This window comes from Peromyscus leucopus, chromosome 5 (assembly GCF_004664715.2).
Source record: "Peromyscus leucopus breed LL Stock chromosome 5, UCI_PerLeu_2.1, whole genome shotgun sequence".
Taxonomy (NCBI): domain Eukaryota; kingdom Metazoa; phylum Chordata; class Mammalia; order Rodentia; family Cricetidae; genus Peromyscus; species Peromyscus leucopus.
In genome coordinates, this window is record NC_051067.1 from 48,078,270 (window position 1) to 48,102,525 (window position 24,256).

Below are 24,256 nucleotides of genomic sequence, written 5' to 3' on the forward strand. Positions count from 1 at the left end.
CCTAACCTGTGCTCACTGTCCCCTAACCCTGGCTTGGTGCGTGGCTGGCTTCTTGCCTCTCTCTGCCTGGTGCTCCATGCTTCCTTCCCACACTCTGCTTTCTTGGTGTGATCACCTCTCCCATCTCCTAAGCTCTCGGCCCAACTCACAGCTGCAGCTGCCTCCCTGCCCCTAACAACCAGATCTGCAGCCACAGGCCATTCACTGAGGCTCTGTGATCTGTGCTTGTATCCACAGCACCCTCTCCCCAGCAGCTCAGCGGGTGGCTTTTCCAAATCTAGTTGCTGGCCCCAGGCCAGCTCACATCTCTGCTCACTATGGTGGAGACACTCACACTGAAGCCGCAGCCCCGCTGTGCGGAGCCTTGCTCAGCGATGTTCTTACTGTGTCCTCCCCTGGCAGAGATTTCCTGTCTTTGCAAAGCTGGGCACTGCTTGTCTGCAGGACACCTCTGAAGTCCTATTCAATCTCTGGAACCCCAGCTTCCAATTGTTCTCTGGGTGCTAACCTCACTCCCTTCTCTGGCTGGCATTCTAAGGACTGACATCTGATTGGTTGGTTGTGGTTGGCAGCTTCTGCTACTATATATAACAAATACCTGAGGCAAACAACTCACAGTTTCGGGGGACGGCACATCATGGCGGCAGCCCTGGCAGAGCAAAGCCATTTACCTTGTGGACACGACCCAGGAGAGGAGAGATGAAGCTGGGCATGGCAGTGTATGCTCCTAATGCCAGCACTTGGTCAGGGTGAGGTAGGAAGCTCACTGTGAGTGAGTTCGAGGTCAACCTGAGCTATAGAATGAATTCAAAGCCAGTGTAGGTTACAGAGTAAGACCGTGTCTGAAAAACCTTAAAGCAAACCAACCACAAAAAGAAGAGACCGGTGGCCCCTCAAGATGGCTCAGCAGGTAAAGATGCTTGAAGTGGAAGCCTGATCCTGGGTTAGAGCCTCAGAATCCATGTAAAAGGCAGGACAGAAGTGGCTATACAGAGTTGTCCTCTGAGTTACACACACACACACACACACACACACACACACACACACACACACCACATCCAAATAAAACAATAATAATATCTAAAATTGGTTTTTGTTTTTTGTTTTTGTTTTTGTTTTTCGAGACAGGGTTTCTCTGTGTAACTTTGCGCCTTTCCTGGATCTCGCTCTGTAGACCAGGCTGGCCTCGAACTCACAGAGATCCACCTGGCTCTGCCTCCCAAGGGCTGGGACTAAAGGTGTGCACCACCACCGCCTGGCATAAAATTTTAAAAATGCATAGACCAGAGTTCCACAACCCCATGTGACCCAAAGCCTCCCAGCAGGCCCTACCTCTTAAAACTCCTAATACCGTCCTACACTGAGGTCCAAACCTTTAACCCTGGGCCTTTGGGGGACACACGATCCAAATGCAGCCTAGCTGGTGTCAGCACAGACAAGCTGCGGGTGCTCGAATGACAGACAGGTCTCTTCGTAGCACTGCACGCAGCCCACACTCCTCCCTGTCCCGTAGGCATGGACATCAGGTTCTGTGCACACTTCCTGTCCCCAGGAGAACTTGCGCCATGAGCTGTAGGGGAAAAGAGCCACTCTGCTTGCAAGGGGGAGATGGGGCTGCTGAGCCACACTCTAGAACGGGAAGTGCTGAGGGATATTTTGATCGCACTTTGACACTCCCAGAATTAGCCATGGAGATTTTAGAGGACCAAGGACAGATAGAGAGAGACAGGAAGTAGTAGAGTGGGGCTTAGAAAGATTCTTGGCCCTTTTTGGATCGAGGAAGGGGAGAGGGCTTCTCTGCCACTTCTCTGATCACTCAGGTGCTGGTCCCCATATCTGATGCTCATGTTTTTATTGATAAGGAGTAATTAGATAAATGCTTCATTTGGTACCCAACTCATGGCATGTAAATCCACATAGGGCCTGAGAAAGCTGCAAAAGGGTTCTGAGTAGGCTTGGTGCTTGTGGTGTGCAGAGGCACAGCCCTTTCAAGAGGCCCTGCTACTTGAATGGGGTTTATGTGTGGCGGGCGGTGCACTACTCAGTGGTGGGAGACTAGGCAGAAGTGCCTACCAGAGCTGGGGCAGATAGACTGGCTCCAGGCCAGGCCGGCAGGCACGAAGCTCTGCTCTCACTGACTTGAAGTGGGCAGAGCCAGCCATCAGGCCATGTGCTGGAGTCAGGCAGTGGAGGGCCTAACTGCTGCTTAGCAGTTTAAGGTATGGCTCACTCAGTCAGAGAAGTCTGCAGACAGACAAAAAAGCCAGGTCCAGACAGAAAACCTCTAAACAGAAATAGTATGCTTAAAAATGTTTTTAGATGCTGAAGAAAGAAAATGGGTATAGGCAGTCAAAATAAATAGTTTAAAAATAATAAGGTCTTTAAAGAGAGAGCAAAGTAATATAAAAGAAAAAAAGTCATGTAAAAATGGGAAATACACAGGGTGTCTGGATCCTGTACAGTGCTTTGTTGACTCTGAATTTTTTTTTTTTTTTTTTTTTTTTGGTTTTTTGAGACAGGGTTTCTCTTGTGTAGCTTTGCGCCTTTCCTGGAACTCACTTGGTAGCCCAGGCTGGCCTCGAACTCATAGAGATCCACCTGCCTCTGCCTCCCGAGTGCTGGGATTAAAGGCGTGCACCACCACCACCACCACCACCACCACCACCACCACCACCCGGCGACTCTGAATTTTTTAAATGCTAATATCCAAAAAAACAATAGGTGCTAAGAGACACTGGATTATGGAAACTGCTAAATTAAAACAGCCTATATATTTTAAAAATGTCTTAACTTTAAAATGGAAGTCAGAAAATATGTTGTATTGAGGGAGAGGTTTTGCTTTTGTTTCCACAGGAAATAAAAAGCTATGCGTTTCTTTAAAATTAATAAGGACTAGATTTGATTGGGGGAGACCACCTGAAAATCTTGGCTGTAGACATGAAGAAAAGAAATCCAAGAAAATCTACTAGACAGGTGATGTGTATGTTGATCCCTCTACATGGAAACAGCTTGGAGACTGGATGAGACATGATAAATTTTGTTGGCCACAGATGACTTCTTATTACATGCTATCCTTTCATATGGCTGGATAGAGATTTATATTACAGTTTGGTTATGTAGTCCAAAGGAACTTGTAAAGTTGACAGATGCCTTTTACCTGCTCTAATATAGAACAAAAATCATCTTTATCTGACTTGTGCACACCATAATTCCATATGTGTGTTAATGCAGATATGTATGTTACCTTTAAAAGTTTGTGAGTTTTCAGGAAAATTAAAAAAAAAAAAAAAGGACCAGACATCAATGAGGACAAGCAGCCCAGGTGATCCAGCCTCTCAGAATGCCTCTGTTGCAGTTTCCTCAAAATTCTACATCCAGGACAACTTCAAAGCTGCTAGCTGAAATGGTCCAGCCTCACAGACTACTCCAGCCAGGACTTCAGATAAGCCCTGCACTTTTTCATAACACAGGGACTAAACAACAAATGATACAGCTAGCTCTCCCAGGACTTGACCATTATCCTAGTTTTGTCAGGGTCCCCTAAAGATGTTGTTGCCTCCAGACAACAGGCAGCAGTCTAGAGACATGATGCCCACATTCCCAAAAGGTGGGGTGGATAGTTTTTGGTTGTTTGGTTGTTTATACATGTTTGTCATAATTTAGGGGGGTTGGTTGCAAGTTGTTACTGGTCATGACGAGGGAAAAAAAAAAACTAAACAAAGCAGGTTGGATTCAAGTATCTCTTTTTGAAAAGAAAAAGGGAGAATATAGGTTGGGTGGCAGCAGTGCATGCCTTTAATCCCAGCACTCAGGAGGCAGAGGCAGACAGATCTCTGTGAGTTCGAGGCCAGCCTGGTCTACAGAGGGAGATCCAAGACAGGCACCAAGACTACACAGAGAAACTCTGTCAAAAAAAAAAAAATAAGAAAGAAAGAAAGAAAGAAAGAAAGAAAGAAAGGTGGAGAGATATAGTATATTGATACAAATGTAAGGTTATTCTTGTTAGAACATACTGTATATATGTTTCTACTCTTGTTTAAGGTATTGTGCCTATGCAGCTTAATTAACAATGTAATGTAAAGTTTGAATCTTTGGAAACTACTTAGGATAATTAAGAAATGCAAGTTAGTAGTCATCTTTTACAATTAAACTTATAGTCATGTTAGGTATATTTTTCAAGATTAAAGAGAGATATATTTTAGATAGATAGGTGGTATTCAACCACTTCAGTGACCTAAAGAATATGGCATTTATGATGTTTTAATAACATAAGGCTTTTCATGACAGTGAGACATGTCTGCTCCTGGCAGCACCAATTTACTTCAAAAAAGGATGACAGCCATCGAAGAACCTCCACATGGAGTTTGCTTTCATTGTGGCAAAGAAATTTGGGCAAGAAACTGCCCTTGCCTCGACTGCTGACAGTATGCTGTCCAAAATTGGACAAGCAGGACACAAAAGAAGGTGACTACTGAACTTTGCCAAGACAAGGTGGAATAGTCCTTTGAAATTCCTGCTTCACAAAAAAGTCTGGCAGGTATTCTAGGTCTGCAGGCCAAAGATGGATGCCTCAACATTGCAGAGGAACCTTGGGTGATATCTGCAGCCAGACATCTCTGTTATTTCTTAGTTTTGGAGTTGCTTGCTCTACACTTCCTGCTTAATCAGGTAATATTATTTCCTTCTCAGGTCTTTGATGGAGTTGAAGATGAGACAGTTATAGTATTCCTTGTTACAAAATTCAGAAAAGAAACTCACCAAAGAGGTATAAAGTGTATGAGGCTGAGAGACATAAAAGCATAAATTGTTTAGCTAAGAAAATATTTTAAGGTCTAAAAAGATAGTTTTGGGTTGGTAATACAAGTTAGACTAGAAAGTGAATTAGGTATTAAACTTTGGACTCACCAAGATAGAATAGATAACGGAGTATTTTCTCTGAATTTGCCAAATGCAATAGACTGGACATTGTGAATGTAATTCTTACTTGATAATTGTTCGTTTTGTTTGTTTGTTTGTTTGTTTTTCAAGACAGGGCTTCTCTGTGTAGTTTTGGTGCCTCTCCTGGATCTCACTCTTTAGACCAGGCTGGCCTTGAACTCACAGAGATCTGCCTGGCTCTGCCTCCCGAGTACTGGGATTAAAGGCATGTGCCACCATTGCCTGGCTTGATAATTGTTCTTACTGTATATAGTTTTACTGTGTTAGAGTTAAAACCTTCCCTTTTTATTTAGACAAAGGGGAAATGTTATAGGATCTTTTGATTGGACTCAGACACTCCCAAGACTACCAATAAAATTTGCTTCAAATCAGAGGGCAGAGTTAGCTACTAACTTACCAAAATTAGCCATAGAGGTTTTGGAGGACTGAGGACCTAGAGAGAGAGACAGGAAGTAGTAGAGTGGGGCTTAGAAAGACCCTCAGCCCTTTTTGGATGGAGGAAAGAGAGAAGAGGTGACTGGTCACTTCTCCACCGCTTCTCTGATCGTTCAGGTTCTTACCTCGATATCTGACTGCCACGTTTTTATGGATAAAGAATAATTAGATAAACACTTCAGGGAAGGGAAGCCTTGTGTGTACCAGCGCACAGACTAGGATCCTGGGTTAAATAAAAAGGAGGAAATAGGCTGAGCACTCACCTCTCTGCTTCCTGACTGGACACCCTGTGACACTCCACCTCATCCCCTACCAAAGGGCAGCCACTTTCACACCACATCTTCCCAGTGAGATGGACTGTACCCTTAAACCGTGAGCCAGATAAGAAAAGCCCTTCCTTCCTTAGTTTGCTTTCCCCAGGAACGCTGTCATGGCAAGGAGAACAGTAACTCACACGCCGAACACTTGAACAAGACCCTTGGATTTGGTCCTCGAAGACCACAGGCATGGTGGACTCCAGTTCGCTGATGTCATTCCTGGGGGAGAGGAGTCCTAACCTTATCACAGCCGTGAGCTGCTGCATTTCACAGCCACACACTCCAGTTCAAGTCTCCAACTCATCTCTGTGTGCACCAGTGGAAACCAAGGCTTCCTCTCCTTGCAGTAACTCCAGGGGGAAGGGACTCCAAACACCCATGGTGGGAGGTGGCAGGCACTTGCCTTCACCCCGTCCCCCCAGGGAATATTTAATACACACAGGTTGGTTCAATGAGTCAGCCCTAGCTGTGCCTGTCCCAAATCATGTTGCCGTCTAACCTCTATCCTAACACTGGGGAGACATAAAGTGATCAACCTCATGGTCCGTCTCTCTTTTCCATCCTACTGTATCACAATAGTTAATACAGCTCGTGGGAAGGACAGTCTATTTTTGGCACTTCCTTATGGAACTCACACACACCATGGACTGCATCATGGTAGGCTCAGAGCTCTGGCACAAACACACACCCACTGAGACTGTTGCTCTGTTGGGGAACTGAGCCTCACCGAGCCACTCTGGAACAAGGAGGAACATGCTGAGCGAGTTTACCTTCACCCTGTCCATGCCGGCTTCCATCTTCAGCTGCTCCACGGCTTTCCTGGCCTGGGAGATGCTGGTGGTACTGTTATTAGACATGCCTTCCTTCATCCTGTGCTCCCTGTAAAATAACCCCAGGGAGAGGGTTGAGGTGCTGCTGCCCCGGGGGAAGGTGGCCCCTTCCCACTCTTCCTATATCCCATCACCTGTAGATTCTCCCCGCAGCCAGATTGATTCTTTTAGAAAGAAGAAATTCTCCCTGCCTGGACACACATCTACACCACATGGCCAAGACAAGACATTATAGTGTTAACTGTCCCCTGAGAAGGATTCTCTGTCACTCATGCAAGGAGAAATTGCTTGAGGGAGACTAATGATCACAGTGTGTGGCTGAAGTCAGGCAAACACAAATGTAAAGGACAGTGGCTCCCCTAGGTGCCGAGTGAAGCAGAGGCGAAGGCTGGGATCACTGAGTGCCCGTTACCCTGTGGGGAGAGACAGTGGACACCTGCACCACTACGCAATGGCTTTTGCTCACAGGCATTTTTTTTTTTTTGACAAGGCTTTCTTGGTATTAGCTAGGTCAGCTGCTCAAAGCAGAGTTCGGCAGGTGTGGGTTCCTGTCTCATTTGGAAACCTCCTAGCCAAGAGGAGAGCCACAAGTAACTGGGAGTTTGAGTTCCAGGGACCTCCTAGCCAGCCCTAGCCTTGGTCTGTCCTGCTCTTCCAGGACCAATGCACCCCTCGGGCAGGGGGATCCTCTGCCTGGCCTGGGAGAGAGAGAGTGCGCACGCAGGGGCGGGGGTGGGGTGGGGTGGGGCTGACACAGTGGAGCGAGCCACTTGGGATGGCTGGAAGTGCAGAAGGAAATGGCTTTAGCCAGATGGAGCTGGAGACAGAAGAACTCTGAAAGGTAGCCCAAGAGGGAGGCTTTGGAGTCATCCCCCTCCCCGACTCACCCAGGGGTGTTTGAGACTCCACGTGAGTGATACCTCTGCTTTTCTGAGCCCACTAGCTGCCTCTACAAGACCCAAGTGAGTATCTAGGAAGAAATGAACTAGAGACAAAGCGGGGTGGGACGGGACATGAGCTTTCCCAGAGAGACAGTGTCGTTCCCCACCCCCCTCCCCGACACAGTAAGAATCCCATGACAGTCCAGCTTGGCGAACCAATTAGTTTATTGGGCTTGCTTACGAGGCGAGGCGTGAGTCGCAGCTAGATCGCTGGTGACCTCAAGGCAGCCGTATCACTGAACAATCCCATCCCAACATGGATGCAGATGGAGTTCCTCTTCAGTTAGCCTCCCACCCCTACCTACTCTAGCTCCTCAGAGTCCACAGACAGCCAGGGCAGGATGACACTCAGCCTTGGGAGGAAGCGGCTCAAGCCCAGGTATGGTGACGCCTCTCCCTCCTTCTATGAGGGTATTACAGCCTCTGAGTAGCCGCAGCTGCCCTGATGAAGAAGATACCAGCAAACATGCCTAGAGGACAGCACTCCACACAGGGGTGGTGACAATGCTGGACATCCATGCTGCCTCCAGGGGACACTGACTGGGTGCTTGACCTCCAGGAAGGCGAGGCAAAGGAAAAATGAGTCAAATGCTCAGGGCCACCCTGGGGCCTTGAGGTCAGTTTCCTTGGGCACACAGGCAAATTTCTACTGACAGGTCATCTAGGGACCTCTGGCAGGCTGCCTCAGTGGCTCCCAACTCAAGTGCCAACTTCGGATGGGAGCCAGGATGAGGCAGTTTCATCCGAGGGCCGTTGATAGGACCTGACTCAGGGAAAGGATTTCCAGAATGGCGGGAGTCATCACACCTTCATCTGCCTTGGCTAATAGTGTCCTTAGGGAAGAGGAAGTCTAGACTGACAGAGATGGTATGAGGAACTTCTGTCACCATGGGGACCCTGCTCTCCGAGTCTCACCTTTCTGCTCTGTAGAGAACCATTCTTACCTGCTGAGAGGTGGAACAGGGAGAGATCCAGGCACTGGACGCTGGGGGTAGCAGCAGTGGGCTGATGGAGGAGAGGCCGATTCAGGGTCCTGCTGTGGGGTTCTCCTGAAAACACAAACAGATAGATGTTGTCTCCAGGCTCTTCACGGGCTTCCTTGGTTGTCCTGCCCAAGCTCAGCGGCTTTGCCTGTAAGCCCAGGGACTCTCATACTAGCCTTGGGGGATGACAGATGAAGGACGAAGAGATTCCAAGATGAATCAGTCTGGGACACAACTAAAGGCAAGGGCACCCCAATGCCAGACAACTCCGCTTTGGCCACAACCTATATGCCCAGCTGTCCTGCCCTTTCCTCTTGCCAATCTAGCATGCCAAGAGGAAGGAGTTTGCAGGAATTTTCTTTATTTTTTAAATTATAATGATTGACAACTATCAATTGTAGAGATGAATAGGTTCTACTGTGGTATCTCTACACACCATATATATATATATATATATATATATATATATTTTTTTTTTTTTTTTGCCATAAAAATATATTTGAGATTCAGAGGTAAAGAGCACTGGCTACTGCTGCAGAGGACTTGAGTTTGGTTCCCAGCACCCACATAGGGGACCTGATGTCCTCTTCTGGCCTCTGCAGGCACCAAGCATGCACATGTGCACATAAATAGATGCAGGCAAACACTCATACACATAAAATAAAAATAAATACATCTTTTTAAAAAAAATGTGAGCTAGTCATGCCTGACTGTTATTTCAGTACTTGAAAGGCTGAGGCAGAGGGATTACATGTAAGAGGCCATCTTGAGAGATAGATGATAGATAGATAGATAGATAGATAGATAGATAGATAGATAGACAGACCAACCCTGTGTGAAAATAAAACAAACAAACAAAAGACCAAGGGGAAAAAATGGGAAAGGGTGGATGTGTGTGTGTGTGTGTGTGTGTGTGTGTGTGCGCACATGTACACAGTAGATGCCTAAAAATCATAGACCACACTGAACCCTACACATGCTATGGGTTTGCCTATGCATGTATACCAATGAAAAAGGTTAGCTTTTCCTTGAACACAGACGCTGTGACACGGTGACAGTTTGGTGACAGTTAAGTGAGCCTGAGGTGAAGGCACTTCCCAGAAGACACTGAGATAGTTGCAGATGTGAAGTGTCATTGTCCTTGGGGACATCACTGTCACAGTACCATTGGCTTTGGGGGCACTTTGAGAGACAACAGCACCTCAGAAAAAAGTCTAGACTTGTCGCTTCTCATTCACTTGGCATTTGCACCTCACCTTCCACCCAACACTTGGAAAGTCTTTCACACATCATCCCACTGGTATGCCCAGGTCCCAGTGAGGCGTTAAGATACTGGCTGTTGTAGAATATTATTTTAAGATGTGTTACATTTGTTTGTGCTGTGGAATATTTGTTTAATGATGCAAAGATGTGTTGCATTCTTTTATGTTGCATTTGTTTAACTCTGTGAATCTATGTAACTCTGCCTGTCTAAAACACCTGATTGGTCTGATAAAGAGCTGAATGGCCAAAGCAAGGTAGGAGAAAGGATAGGTGGGGCTGGCAGGCAGAGAATAAATAGAAAGAGAAATGTGGGAGAAGATCAAGGAGTGAGAGAAGGAGGAGGACATCAGGGGCCAGCTACCCAGCTACACAGCAAGCTATAGCGTAAGAAGTAAAGAAAAGGTAAACAAGACGTAGAGAAAGGTAAAAGCTCAGAGGCAAGAAATAGATGGGATACTTTAAGAAAAGCTGGTTAGAAACAAGCCAAGCTAAGGCCAGGCATTCGTAAGAAAAATTAAGCCTCCGTGCACATTTATTTGGGAGCAGGGTGGCGGCCCCCAAAGAGCCAAAAGAGTCAAAAACAACTACTACAACTGCCCTTGTGTCTTACCATTTCTTTTTAAATATTCTTATTATTTTTATGTGTGTAAGTGTATGCTTGCATGAGTTTATGTATACTATGTATGCGCAGGACCCGGAGAAGGCCAGAAGAGGTGTGAGGTCCCTTGGAACTGGGATTACAAATGGTTGTAGGCTGCTCTGTAGGCGCTGGGAACCGAACTCAGTTCTTCTGCATAAGCGGTGAGTGCTCTCAAGCCTCTTAACTGCTGAGCCCTTTCTTTTTTCTTTTTTTTTTTTTTTTTTGGTTTTTCGAGACAGGGTTTCTCTGTGTAGCTTTGCGCCTTTCCTGGGACTCACTTGGTAGCCCAGGCTGGCCTCGAACTCACGGAGATCCGCCTGGCTCTGCCTCCCGAGTGCTGGGATTAAAGGCGTGCGCTACCACCGCCCGGCTTGCTGAGCCCTTTCTTAACTGTCTTAAATCTCGGCAAGTGTTTGGTAGTGAAGGGATTCGGCCTCCTTTGATTTCTGACTGGAGAAAATTGCTTTTTAATGGCATGAAATTTTGCTACGATGTTTTCAAAAATAGTCTCCCCAGCCTGGGGTGGGGTGTGTGTGCTGATTTCTAAACAAGGTGCTGCAGCTATACGCTGAGATCACTGAATGTCTACCCCTTGGCCATCAGTGCACTGAAGTTGAATGCTCTGTTTTATCTATTTTTATTTTTTAAGTGAAGAGATGGTTTGTCTGTGGCCACTTGTGCGCCTGGTGCCCATGGAGGTCAGAAGAGAGCATCAGATCCACCTGGAACTGGAGTTCCAGATGGTTGTGGGACTTGTGGGTGCTGGGAATTGCACCTGGGTCCTTTGGACAAGCATCTAGTGCTCTTAAGTGCCGAGCCACCTCTCCAGCCCCTGAGGCTGTTTTATTGTTTCCTGTGTCCCTAGTGTCCTGGTAGAAAAAATGCATAGTGGCCGGTCCCCGAGCCAGCAACATCAGTATCCCTTGAGGTATGGTGGAAAAACGGATATTCAGCATTCTGGTTCATGATGTGCACAGCCTCTGTCATGCTCTCTCATGGCCATGAACCCAACTGTCTTGAGATGCTTTCCTGACCACTGGGCTGAAAGCTCTGAGACTGTGAACTAAACCACATCTTTTCTCACCTAAAAATGCAAATTCCCTAGCAGGCTTTTAATTCCAGCACTCCAGAGGCAGAGGTAGACAGATCTCTGTGAGTTTGAGACCAGCCTGGTCTACAGAGCGAGTTCCAGGATAGGCTCCAAAAGCGACACAGAGAGACCCTGTCTCGAAAAACCAACCTCTGCCCTCCCCCCAACCCCCCCCCTGCAAATTCTCATCCTTGGCTCTGACTTACTGAACAAGTTCTGTAACCTAGGAGTAGGAAGCAGTATAACAGTCCTTACAGGTGACAGGTGCTGACAGTCTGAGAATCATGGGCCCAGGGAAGTGACGGGGAAGACTGGAAGGAAGGAGCTGTTTTGCTGAAAAAAACCATTGGCCTTTCTGTCAGCCTGGCTCCTCACCACTGGGCTGACATGTCAAAGTCCCTTACTCAGAGTCTCTTTGTTGTGGCAGCCTTGCCCTTCATGAGCCAGGTGATATTTCAATAGAGGTTGGTGTGCAGAGATATGGAAACTGCTGCCTTACAGAGGCTTTGACATCTGGTTCAAAAGTGCCGAGGGTTAGGGTCATATTTTGGAGAGCCAATATAACAAGGCAAGGACTGGTTTGTGTGGGGGGATCTAAAATGTAGGGCCTGGAGTGGTCAGCCGTTACTGCTTCTGGGATTGTACGGTGTCTATTGCACAGAGTCAAACTCCTTTTGGGTTCTAGGGGAAGGAGCTGCAAGCAGTCATGTAAGAAAGATGCCACGTTCCCCCTAAGGTTCTGTAGTAGACCAGCCACAGGAAGTCCTTGTGGACAAGCGTGGAGCAGGGGTTTTTCCTGCATTCAGAGACATCACGTACTGAGCCCTGGATTCCTATAGTCTGAAGCAGTACACAGCCATACAAATGACTTTTGAATTGGAACCATTTATCCAGCCGGTGATAAGCAATAAGACATGAACCTGGAGCTGTGAGTGTAGCTGAGAGGGAGAGACCGTGTCTGGCATGTTCAAGACCCTGGGTAAGGTCACCAGCACTGGAAAAAAACACCCCAGCATGGGCAGCAGCAACGATTACAGTCCCACAGTACTGAGATGTCGCAGGCAATAATGTCCTGTGCCATGCTGCTGAGCAATGTCTGAGGGGTGGATGTTAAATACATTTTCCTCTTAGCCACAGTTGGGATGCGGCCCGTCATAAGCAGAGGAGTGTCTACACTCAAGGGTCTTCCAACACAGCTTTGGGATGAATTGGATTTGAGTGCCCCAGGATGTCACACACTGAGTAAATATCTTAGAGTGGTCAACAAGGGACGCCACACTATCTGTGACCCAGGATGGAAAAGGAAGGGAGCTGTGAATTCACCTGAAGTTACTACTGCACAAGGAAAGGGGGCAGCCGTCAGCTTCCCAGAATGGAGGCACACACTTGTCATCTCAGCAGCTGGCGAGGCTAGGGCCAGGAGGATGCTGAGTTCCAGGCTAGCTGGGCTACTTAGTAATACCTTGTCTCAATGGGAGAGGGAGAGGGAGAGAAAAGGAGGGAGAGATAGAGGGGGAGAATGAGATTGAGCAGTTTTCAACACCCAAGGATTTATTTTCTTAGATGTGTTTCAAATGTAGCAAAGTAGAAAGAATTAGGAGACCAAATAACCTTGTGTCTATCAACTCTTTGAACAATTGTTTATCTTTTACCATATTTGTTCATTTCTACATTGCTTTTAAAAAACGTGTTTACTTTTTTACTTCATACCTGTATACAATGTATTTTGATGACATTCATCTCCTCTCCTTCCCCTAACTCTTCTCAGCTCCACCTCCCAACATCCACCCCCTCCCAACTTCATGCAACTTCATGCCTCTTTTTTTTTTTTTTTATAGCCCACCAAGTCTAGTTTACACTGCCCATATACTCCTGGGTGTGGGACCATCCGTAGGAGGGTGGCTGACCTACCAGGAGCCACACCCTTAAAGAAATCTGACTCTCCCTCCCCCGAAGCCAGTAACTGTCAACAGCTCCTTGGCTAGAAGAGGGAGGTTTTGAGTCCCTCTCCACTTGGTAGAGCATAGCTTTATTTGTTCTCAAGGACACCTAAAGAGATATTTTAGAGTCACATGACGAATGTTACTCATACTCAGTCATCTTGAGAGTCAGCTGAATATCCTCACCCCTGAAGGAAACTACAGGTAAATAGGTGTCATTCCACTCAGGCAACCTGGATCGGAGTGGACACCCTGTCCCCACAACCTCCTCACAGGAGCATGGTTTCTCAACTATTTCACCATGAGCCACTGTGCAAATTAAAGACTATGACAGGGAACTTTGATATACTTTATAGCTTGGGCTTCAGCCATTCAATTTACATTGTGGCTTCTCCCGATCCAATAATAATAGCTAGTCTCACACAGATGCCAAACACAGGACAGAGAAGTCCAAAGTGATGTCTGTATCCAGTGTTTGAGGTTCATTCCCAGCTGCTCCAGGGCCCATGTTATTTACCAACCAGGACCCATTTCTACTATAAGTAGGTTGCTTGGCAACATAGCTAACATGTACTATCTTATCTGGTTTCCAGGATATGGTCGCAGAATAATGGCTTTCCCCCAGTGTCCTAATCCCCGGCCGGACTCTGTGAACATGCTGTGTTACATGACATGGAGGATTACAGTAGCAGATGGGATTAGTGCTGTTGACCAGCTGATCTTAAGATAGGCAGGTTGTCCTGAATCATCCACTGGGCCTCATGTGATCACAGGGTATTCATAAGTGAAAGGGGGGACATGGGACTAGGTGGGAGTCGGAGTCAGACATGAAAATGCTACACCCATGGCCTTGAAGGGGACGCAGGGCCAAGTTTGAAAGTGTTCAGCCCCCACAATCTGGGAAAAGAAAGGTAAAAGACTTCCCTGAGAGCCCCTCAAGATAACATGGCCTTGCTAGACCTTGGCTTCAAATCTTTTTTTTTTTCTCTTTTTTTGAGACAGGGTTTCTCTGTGTAGTTTTGGTGCCTGTCCTGGATCTCGCTCTGTAGACCAGGCTGGCCTCGAACTCACAGAGATCCGCCTGGCTCTGCCTCCCAAGTGCTGGGATTAAAGGCGTGCGCCACCACTGCCCGGCAGCTTCAACTCTTAGAGACATGTTTTGGACTTCTGACCTCTAGAAATGTAAACAGTCGGTAATGCTTTTGTATACCGTTTGCTCCCGTGTGCTTGTCAGTTGGGTTGCAGAGGGGGATTAGCAGAGGGAGGGCAGCAGAGGGAGGGTAGCAGAGGGAGGGTAGCAGAGGGGGGTTAGCAGAGGGAGGGTAGCAGAGGGAGGGTAGCAGAGGGAGGATAGCAGAGGGAGGGCAGCAGAGGGAGGGTAGCAGAGGGGGGTTAGCAGAGGGAGGGTAGCAGAGGGAGGGTAGCAGAGGGAGGGTAGCAGAGGGGGGTTAGCAGAGGGAGGGTAGCAGTGAAGAGAGGTGGCCAGTGAGGCAAGACTCTCAGGCAGCATGACCTGCTTCTGGCCCCTCACCCCTTCCTTCTCCATCTCCATCTCTGGCCTTCCCCATCTCTCACCTGCTTCGGGCACACTGGATCACTGGAGATCCCCAACTGTGTATACCCTCCTCCTGGCCTTCTGCACCTAAGATGCATACACTCCACGTGGTCGCCAAGTTTACTGTACTTTGGACTTGAGTATTTTCCAATAGCCCATGGTCAAAAGCTTGTCCTCCAAACGTCACTTTCCGAAGGTAGAGCTGTGTGTTCTTGAAGGGGACTCTGAGGCCCTGGTCTCTTCCTCTTATTTTTTCTATTCTCTCTGGATACCAGGTGAGTAGCTTTGCTTTGCCAAACCAGGGCCAACTGATCATGGACTGGTTGGTACCTCAGAAACTGAGAATAAAATTTCATATAGCCCAGACTGGCCTCAAACTCACTATGTAGCTGAGGCTAGCCTTGAACTCCTGGTTTCCGGCCTCTACATCCTGAGGGATGGGATTTCAAGGCTGTGCGACCAGCTCATGTTGGATACTGATCTGCTAGTTTCATACAACATTTTGTCAGGTTTTGGCATTAAAATAACCCTGCCTTCCAAAGCTATGTGCCCTTATCTTCAAATTATCTCATGAAGCTTGGATATAATTAGCATAACTTTCCCCTTAAATGTCTGGTAAAATTTTCCCAAAAGAACATGTGGTGTTAGAATTTTCTTTGTTAAAAGGTCTTTGACTCCCAATTCACATTTGTTAGTACAATTATGACTATTCAGTTTTTCTACTTCTTTTTTGTATGAGCTTTGAGTGTATCTTCCATGGGGTTCAGACATTTAATCAAAGCCGTTGAATTTATGAACGTATAATTCTCTCTCTGAGAAATGACTAGGGGTGGTGCATGAATACCATAGTCATAGTGGAGATCAGAAGACAATCTGTGGGAGTTGGTTCTCTCTTCCCACCACGTTCCAGGGACTGAACTCAAGTTCTTTCCGACACCTTCCTTTTAACATTTGTAGGATCTGTAGTGATGCCTCCCCTTTTGTGCCTGATGTTGGAAGTGTGTATCCTCTTTGTCTGAGTCTGCCTAGAAGGTTAATGCTATAGACGTTTTCAAAGAATTTGCTTTGGTTCCTTTTCTTTTTTTTAGTATTGCTTTTGTGTCCTAAATTTCAGTGTCCCTCCTCCCCACCCCCCATTTATTGTTTCCTTTCTCTGCTATCTTTGGGTTTAATTTTCTATTTGTCTATCTTTTAATTTATGAAGACAAGGGTTGTCAATGATTTAAGGTCTTTCTTCTTTTCAAAAATAAGCTGTGAGTGGTATAAATTTACCTATAAGCACAGCTTTAGCTGAGCCCCATACAAATTAATATGAATTCAAAGAATTTTCTAATTTCCTATGTAATATGCTCTCTGGCGCTCAGAATGTGTAGAAGTGTGTGCTCTATTAGGTTAGTTTTTAAAGTCTTTGCAATTCCATGCCATGGCATCTAGAGGTCTGCTGAGATTTTAGTGGCAGTGTCACTCTTACTTTGGTTCTCACGGCTTTTGGATCTTTGGGCCTGTCCTAAACACACACAGAGATGAGGCTGTAATTCTGTGGTTAATAAAACGGATGTGGTGATCCTCTTCTCCCCCCTCCCCCTCTCCAGGATTCCTCTCACACATTCTACTTCATAGGAGATCCTTTCCTATTTCCTTGGAGGGAAAAACAGAGTTTATCTTAAAGCTACAGCCCAAAGGGCTGCCACCTCACCCCAGTTCTAAAACAGCAAAGCTGTGAGAGGAGAAGGGAAGAACCACAGACCACCCAGTCCTCCACGTAGAAAGGCCGTCTCTCTCCCAGCACTACACCAGCTTCCTACACGTCAGCTCCTCCCAGACAACTCGGGCAACTCCATGAAAGCTGGGGTAAAACAGAAGGAGACTCATCTCCAGTTGGGTGGCTTCTCTTGTGACGCACCTCTTGCACCATCCACATACCTTCCTGTGCTCTCTGGAGCCCTCTGATCATTGCCCTTTCTGCTTTTCTGGAGTCTTAGTTGCAGTTATGGAGGGAGGGGCTGCTGTGAGCTTGCTCCATCCTGGACACTCTAAGTCCCTCCATTGACACCTTTTTATTCTTGTCTGATTCACACCTACTCAACTCTCATGACCTCCAGGACATCTTTCCTGATCACTCCCACCTCCCCTGGCGACAACACACTCATTCTCTCTGTCTCCCTACCAACCAGCAGCTTAGCAAGGAGGAAGGCTTCATGTCCTTCCTGTTGCTACATCCCTGGCTCTCCAAGCTGAAGAAGGAAGGGTGAGATGGTTGTTTCTATTCTATATCCGAGTCTACAGCAAAGACACAGAACAGACACTTGAAAATTGTAATTATAAAACTGCAGAGACTCCCTGGATGCTGGCGAGGGAGGTGGAGATCCCTAGGTTTTTGGGGTTCAGACACAGTTAAAACAAAGGAGCCTGCAGGCCTCTGCTAGGGCAGAGCGGGGAAGGTAGTCTGGTACTTCAGATTATGTCAAGTTCTGTCTCACATGACATCATGTCCACAGAAAAGCTATTTTTATAATGGGAAGTGACATTTGGGGAAAAATGATAAGTTTTGAGTTTTCCATGCAATTTTAATTGAAGAAAGAACAATGCTGTCATAGTCCAGCTCCTGGTATTATTATTCAAGAAGGATGAATTTCCTATCACTATTCTTAGGGCAAACCATTAACATTTGAATTAATGAAGAATCCATCCATTTATCTGAATAGGCTGACTTTGTTCCAAAGTCTGAGGACTCTACATCGTATAAATTTACTTCCTGTTTCACTTGCTTCCAAGTGAGATCTCTGCACAAGTTCAAGCGAGCTCTGTGCACCGAGGCAGTGCACAGCTTTGCCTGTCTGCACCACACCTCGCTTGGCAGGTTCTTCAGTCAGCTTGCAGTGTGCCTTGGCCTACAGTGCCATTGAGAACAGGCCCCTGAGTGGCAGAAACATGCTGCTGCTGAGGTGCGGCTCTCGGTACCACATGGCCGACTGTCTGCAGCCTGGGGACAGCTGGCCTCTAAGGATCCCTGGAGAAGCAAGAGTCTGCTGAGGACCCAAGGTGGGAGGGATAGGTTGGAGCAGGCAGTCGCCAGCCCGTGGAAGTGGTATTACCTGATGGTCTTCCTGGGTTTTAGAGGAGGGACTAAGGAAGCATGTCCTTTGGATATAGACCTTGTCGCCTACATGAGGACCCGCGAATGGCATCCCTTCCCCTCCCTGCACTCTCTCCTTGCCCTGAGACAATTCTCTTCTCTCTCACCCTCTCAAACTTCTCCTGCTACTTTCCCTAGCTCTTTTCAAACACAGGCTTACTTTTTTTTTTCTTTTGAGAGAGAGGAAACTCATAGATTTCAGTCTGGCCTCAAACTCACAATGTAGTCAAGGAAGATCTTGAACTTCTGATCCTCTTGTTTCTACCTCGTTCTAGCTTGTTCTAGGCATGTGCCACGGTGTCTGGTCTGTGTAGTGCGGGGGTTGAACCCAGGGCTTTGGGTATGCTAGGCAAGCACTCTACCAACTGAGCTACACCTCCAACTGCCTCCTCCCCAACTTCCTCTTTCGTGTGTGTGTGTGTGTGTGTGTGTGTGTGTGTGTGTGTGTGTGTGTAATATGTCACCCAGGCTGGCATCAAACTCACTAGGTAGTTGAGGCTGACCTTGAATTGGTCCTCTTGCCTTCACCTCCCTAGGACTGGGACTATGTAAATACATCACCACGCTCCACTTAGTTTTATAGCAGTTTTGGACTCACAGAAACACTGAGCAGAAAGCACAGAGTTCCTATACGCCCTTGAGCCCACCCACACTCTCCCCCACAATCAGCATTCCACCTCTGAGCCGGGCATTTCTGACAGACCACAAACACTGACCAGTTTACGCCACGGCTCTCTCTTGGAGTGAATATTCTGTAGGCCTGTCTGCACGAATGTGTAACACATCCACCTGCCATGCATCCTACAGAATAGACTCTCGGCCTCAGAAGTTCTCTGTACACCATCTATCCACCTGGCCCTTCCCCTGGCAATTATTAACCTTCAAAAGTATTTGTTTATTACTGTGTGTGCGATACGTGTACATTTTGGCATGCATGTTCCATGGCACATGGGGAGTCAGAGGACAACTGTGAAGTTGGTTCTCTCCTTTCACCTTTACATGGGTCCTGGGGATAGAACTCATGTCCCTAGGCTCAGCAGCAAGCACATCTACCCACTGAGTTATCTTTTTGGCCCCAATTGTTGATAGTTTTACTGTCTCCAGAGTTTTCTTTTCTGAAATGTCATGTAGCTGGGATCGCTGTCTGCGACTGACTTCCCTCACTTAGCAGCATGCATTTCACGGTTCCCTGTGTCTTCTCAGGGCTTGCGCATACATAGCAAGCATCCCACAGCAGCCCCAGTCCTGGTAGCTTCTGCACCTAGGGTTCCCACCTAAGCAAATTCATCTCAACATCAACAGTAAGAGGAGACTTAAGCTTAACCAATCAGAAACCAGCTAACCCCATTAACAAGGACTTTCCACATTAGCCAATCAAACGTAGTTCATCTTGCATCTGTACACGTCTTACTCATGTCTTCTCTCTGCACCTCTCTTCTGTCAGTGGAGACCTGACCTGAATTGCTTATGGTCTGTTATTACTTAACTTCCAAGTCTGTCTCTGTCCAAATCCAGTCATCTTCCTCATCTGCAGGGAGTACATTTCAAGGCCCTTCCCCCCATCCCTGTGAATGCCTGAAACTGCTATGGGTTTTCCTACGCATATTTACCTATGAAAAAGGTTGTTCTTTCCTGAACACAAATACTGTGACAATTTGCTAACTGAGATGGCTACTAAGTAACTAACAGGTAGGTACCATATACAGCATGGATACACTGGCCAAAGCTGATTCATGTCATGGGTAGAACAAAGTAGAGACATGATTTAGTCTACATGCACTCCTCCTGGGACACACACTGCCCACTGAGGCTGCAGAATGGCTTGTAGACTGTGCTGGAAAAATGGAATCGATGGGTTGCTGGGTCTAGAGATGTAGCTTGAACGTTTGGAAAAGGTATTTTTCAGATGGGACAATATACGAGGAGTCATACTTGCTACAAAAATCTATTTCCATTTTCAATTACTTGTGTGACTCAACCAAGCTTCCATCTTTCTGCATTTGCTTTGTCGTTCTCTTGCCCCAAGATGATGACAATCAAACAAAATGCTGCCAGTGGGAACAAAACCAATGACATCAACTGGCAAATTCATGGTCTGCCAGATGCTGTCACACGCCTCCCTCCTCCTTTTGAGATCGGAGATCAAGTTAATAGCTTGATCCTGAAAGAAAAGACCGACGAGTGTAGTTTTCATTGTGTATTCACAGAATGCATCACACCAAATGACTGCTCAGAGACAGCTGCCTCCAGAGAGCGAGGAAGCGTGGCTCCGGCGGACGGCTGCCGCCCACCGACGCAGCGCTGACTCACCTGTTACACACGTTACAAAGAGCTCTCTGCAGTGGTTTTCTCTGCAGACAAGACTCATTCATGTTGCTCGAGTATGCTATGCATGGGAGAGAATATTTTAGCAGTAGTGGAAGAATAAATGGGACACACAAGTCTGGAAACGATCTAGATCTTTTCCAGGAAAGGAGATGTGCAAGCCGACCTGGCTATGTCTTCAAGGGGCTGACAGCCCAGTGCAGATCTGAAACCATGCAGATCTGCTCACGGTGACCTGTCCCTGAGCACAGGAGTAGCAGACAATGCCAGGTTGGGCCAGAGACAAGCAGGGACAAATTCCATCCCCTCCTGGATGACAGCATCTGACCTCTGTGCCAGGGCCCCCTTGTTGAGTGTCTTTCTGAAAGGGGGACATTCCACCTTCTCAGAGGATGGACAGTGCAGGAAGGTGGCTTTCCTTCTTTCCACCAAGATGTGTTAATTTATCATTTTAGTGACCTGACCCTGACAGAACATCTTAAGGAGAGGGATTGTTTCTTTTAGCTCAGTTTCCCCGGGCTCTCCTCACATCATGGTGGGCAGGAGGGCAGAGAGAGGTGACACAGGATAGGACCAGGATGAGACAGAGGCCTTAAATGACACACTCCAAATGGCCCTGGCCCTAAGAATGCTCTTACTGAACCCATGAAGGAACATTGGCTGCAACGGAGTCCTGATAGCGTAACTGCCTCTGGCCTGTGGCGACAGCCATCCATGGACCGAAACCTCTGAAAGCCAGAGCAAATCAACGCTTCCTTATGCTCCCGTCAGGCATTTATCACAGAGACAGAAAACCAACACAGGGGTGTGTCCATGGATCCCCCAGGCCCGAGGAGGTTTATTTCAAAATAAGAGAGAGCTATCTCCCATGTGATATGTACCACAGAACCGCCGTCTCTTCCTCCAGCCTGTCACGCCCTCTCTGGCAACCCATTCCTTGTCTCATTTTTCCTGCATGCACCTATTCTATCTCAAGAAGCTCATTTATTGTTGAAATGACTTTTGAGGTTTTTTTAAAAGGTGATTTATTTTTATTTTATGTACTTTGGTGTTTTGCCTGCTGGTGTGTCTGTGGAAATCACCTGGAACTGGAGTTACAGACAGTTGTGAGCTGCCACATGGGTGCTGGGACTTGAACCCGAGTCCTCTGGAAGAGCAGCCGGTGCCCTTAACTGCTGAGTCATCTCCCCAGCCCTGACTCTTGAGTTTCTTGCCTCTTATTGGTGATGAGGAGACTAGGCTGACGGGGAGTGGGGTGTGAGGAAACCAGTGACATCTGCCGCTGTGTCCCTGGTGGTTAGAACACCTGTCCATGGTTAGACATCCGGAGGCTGAAGGTGTTCTTCCCTGTGCAGCAGAAACTAAAACACCAGGGCACTTTCCCAATCCCCGCGTGTATACCAACTACACTAAGGGTTTGCATTCTCCAGAGACCTTGGCTTCATTATACTGTCATTTGCACAGTGGTTTTGACACCCTTTGAGAGCTTGTTTGGAGGCTCTGTCAGGGGGGTGCAGCTACCTTTCACCAGGACCGTCCTCCTCTATGGCGGGAGGTCATCCTCCCACACTGCAGAAGGCTGTCCTCTCCGCCTACTAAGTGTGTAGATTCAGGAGGGATGGATGTAGAGCCATGAGGGAGGTAGAGGACACCCACCTAGCCAAGCAGATCAGCCAAATCAACACCGCTGATTAATGTAGTGACCGATGCCACAGCCAGATCACCCTCACATCCTTGACTCCCCTTACGGGCTTTTCAAGAAGATCATGGGAAGAAATAGCCTATAAAACCGTTACCCCGCCATGGTTTGGGACCTCTTTAAAGGTCTACAACACAGGACCCAGTGGGTAGACCCACCGGGGTTAGCCCGCTCTATTTCTCCAGAGTGTACTATTATTTTGATTTGATGAAATACACTTCTGCTTGAAGTAGCTGTGTTTTCTCTGCTGAATCCATTCCTTTGAGAGATCTTCACCCCACTGTTTGAGAATAATCCCCCTCTGAAATGCACATCCAGAGGGCAGGAGCTCTGTGCTTCCCTCTACTGCCCACATCCTGTTCCCTGCTGCTCTATCATCTCCGGCTGAGAACGCACAGTGAGAAAACCCAACTGAGATGTACAGAATGAGGGACTAAGGAGGCAGGAGGGGGGAGCCAGACCTAAGAGCATCACACAGCAACCACACGTGTACCCCCCAACCAGGGCAGGAGAAAGGCACACCCTAGGAACCTGGGATGGCAGAGTGGAGACTGGGCATGCTTCCTGGGGTGTGCATTGAATGTGTGCGGAAGGGACTGGCCTGGAGAGACACAAAAGACACAAGGCAGGAAGAGAGGCAAGGAGCGACATGCTGAACTGCTGCTGGGGAGGCCATAGTGGGAGGTGGGCTCCTGAAGATGCCAGCATCTCCCCTTCAGGTAAAATTCAACTGAAGAGAAAGTATGTGACACTGAGTGAGTCCTGTTCCTAAATCTCCACCTTCCCCTGCCCCTGAAACTTCAGAGGACATTATCTTTCCTTGTTTCTTCTCTGGAGGTCAGTTAAGGGACTGGGATCCTCTACCCACTGCTCACCATCACCTCATTTGGCCACCCCCCCCCCTCCACCCCTGCCCTGGCAGGTCAGAGAGCCTGTCACTCTACCAAAAGAACATTCTTGCCCTCAGATGACACCAAACATGCCTGCAGAACGTGGCTCTATTTGCTGGGCAGCAGGCTGCCCCTTCTGGACAGATGACTAGGGGTGGAGCGGTGGTGGCTAAGCACCCAAGGGCTGAGAGGAGGCGAGTTAGCTGGGTACATGGAGGGGAGAACTTCCTCGAGAGAGCTGAACAGAACCAAACGCCATCAACTCACTTCCTTTTAGTGTGCCACAGGCGATGGGCCACAGCAAGGGCCTGCTGGAAGTTTTCACCCACAAATGACCTGCCGGCAGGCCGAGGCAGTCCAAATGACTTCTCAGCTGGGCTGGAGAGACCCTAGAGTGGACACAAACACTAGGCATGCCCAACTGTCCACAAAGCTAAGAGATTCGCAAGCCTCAGATGACAGTGTGTGAGCGCCCTGGGCTGCTAGAGGCCTCCAAGAGTAGTGGGGAGAAGACGTGCACAACTCTTGCTTAGGGGTGTGACAGTCACTTTGGGGGCATGTGGCCCCACGCAGAGTGGTCCATGCTGTGCTACTATAAAGGGGCCGGCCAAGCCTGTGCCCGCATTGTGCCCTGCCTCCCAGAGCCTGACCCTTGTAAAGACCGACCCCATACAGAGCATAATCACCCCTCTGTGGAGTCTGTCCCCACCTTCCCAAGAGCTTCTGGTAACAGCTGGACCACTGTCAACCTTTGTGACAGTGTGGGTCCTTTCTTTGGGGGGGGGTCCATCATCCCCTCCTGATCTCTAAGCCCGATTCTTCTATTTGGACAGCTTGGAGGGGGTGAAGAAAAGGCCTTGAAGCTGTGCCTCGGACACAATGCCAGCAGGACCCAGAGGGAAGGAGAGGGCCACAAGAGCAGTCCGGGACAGCTAACGCTCATGAGCACTGTATGCCCCTGTGTTGGGGGGAAGCAGCACCTCACTCAAAGCGACAACGAAAGCTTTTCCCCTTTCTCTAGGAACCTCTTCAATGTTCATTTCCAAAGGCAGAGCTGACCCAGCTCCTCAGAGAGAATTCTGAGGAGAAAGGAGGACATGTCGTCGTCTTTGGGAGGAGCCACATCCAACCTCAGTCCCTCACTCTTCTCTTCCACGTGGCTCAGTAGATTTCACTTGTTATCTTTCCACTCCTTTGTTGAAGTCCCCACCACCCACCAAGGGCACTGCCAGGACACTTGTCAACTACGATGCTTTGCAAACCTCAAGCCTGCA

General features: G+C 47.8%; 1 protein-coding gene across 2 annotated transcripts in view; it reads right to left on the reverse strand.

Annotated features, from left to right (window-relative positions):
- Window positions 1-24,256, reverse strand: part of Gng4 (G protein subunit gamma 4) — a 43,973-nt gene that overhangs the window by 16,554 nt on the left and 3,163 nt on the right. For both annotated transcript variants that reach the window (XM_028859815.2, XM_028859814.2), the window contains exons 2-3: window positions 8,406-8,510; window positions 6,461-6,569 (exon numbers count right to left, since the gene is read on the reverse strand). In XM_028859815.2, the coding sequence (XP_028715648.1) occupies window positions 6,461-6,559 (99 nt within the window). In that variant the 5' untranslated portion in view covers window positions 6,560-6,569; window positions 8,406-8,510. The remainder of the gene's footprint in view (window positions 1-6,460; window positions 6,570-8,405; window positions 8,511-24,256) is intronic.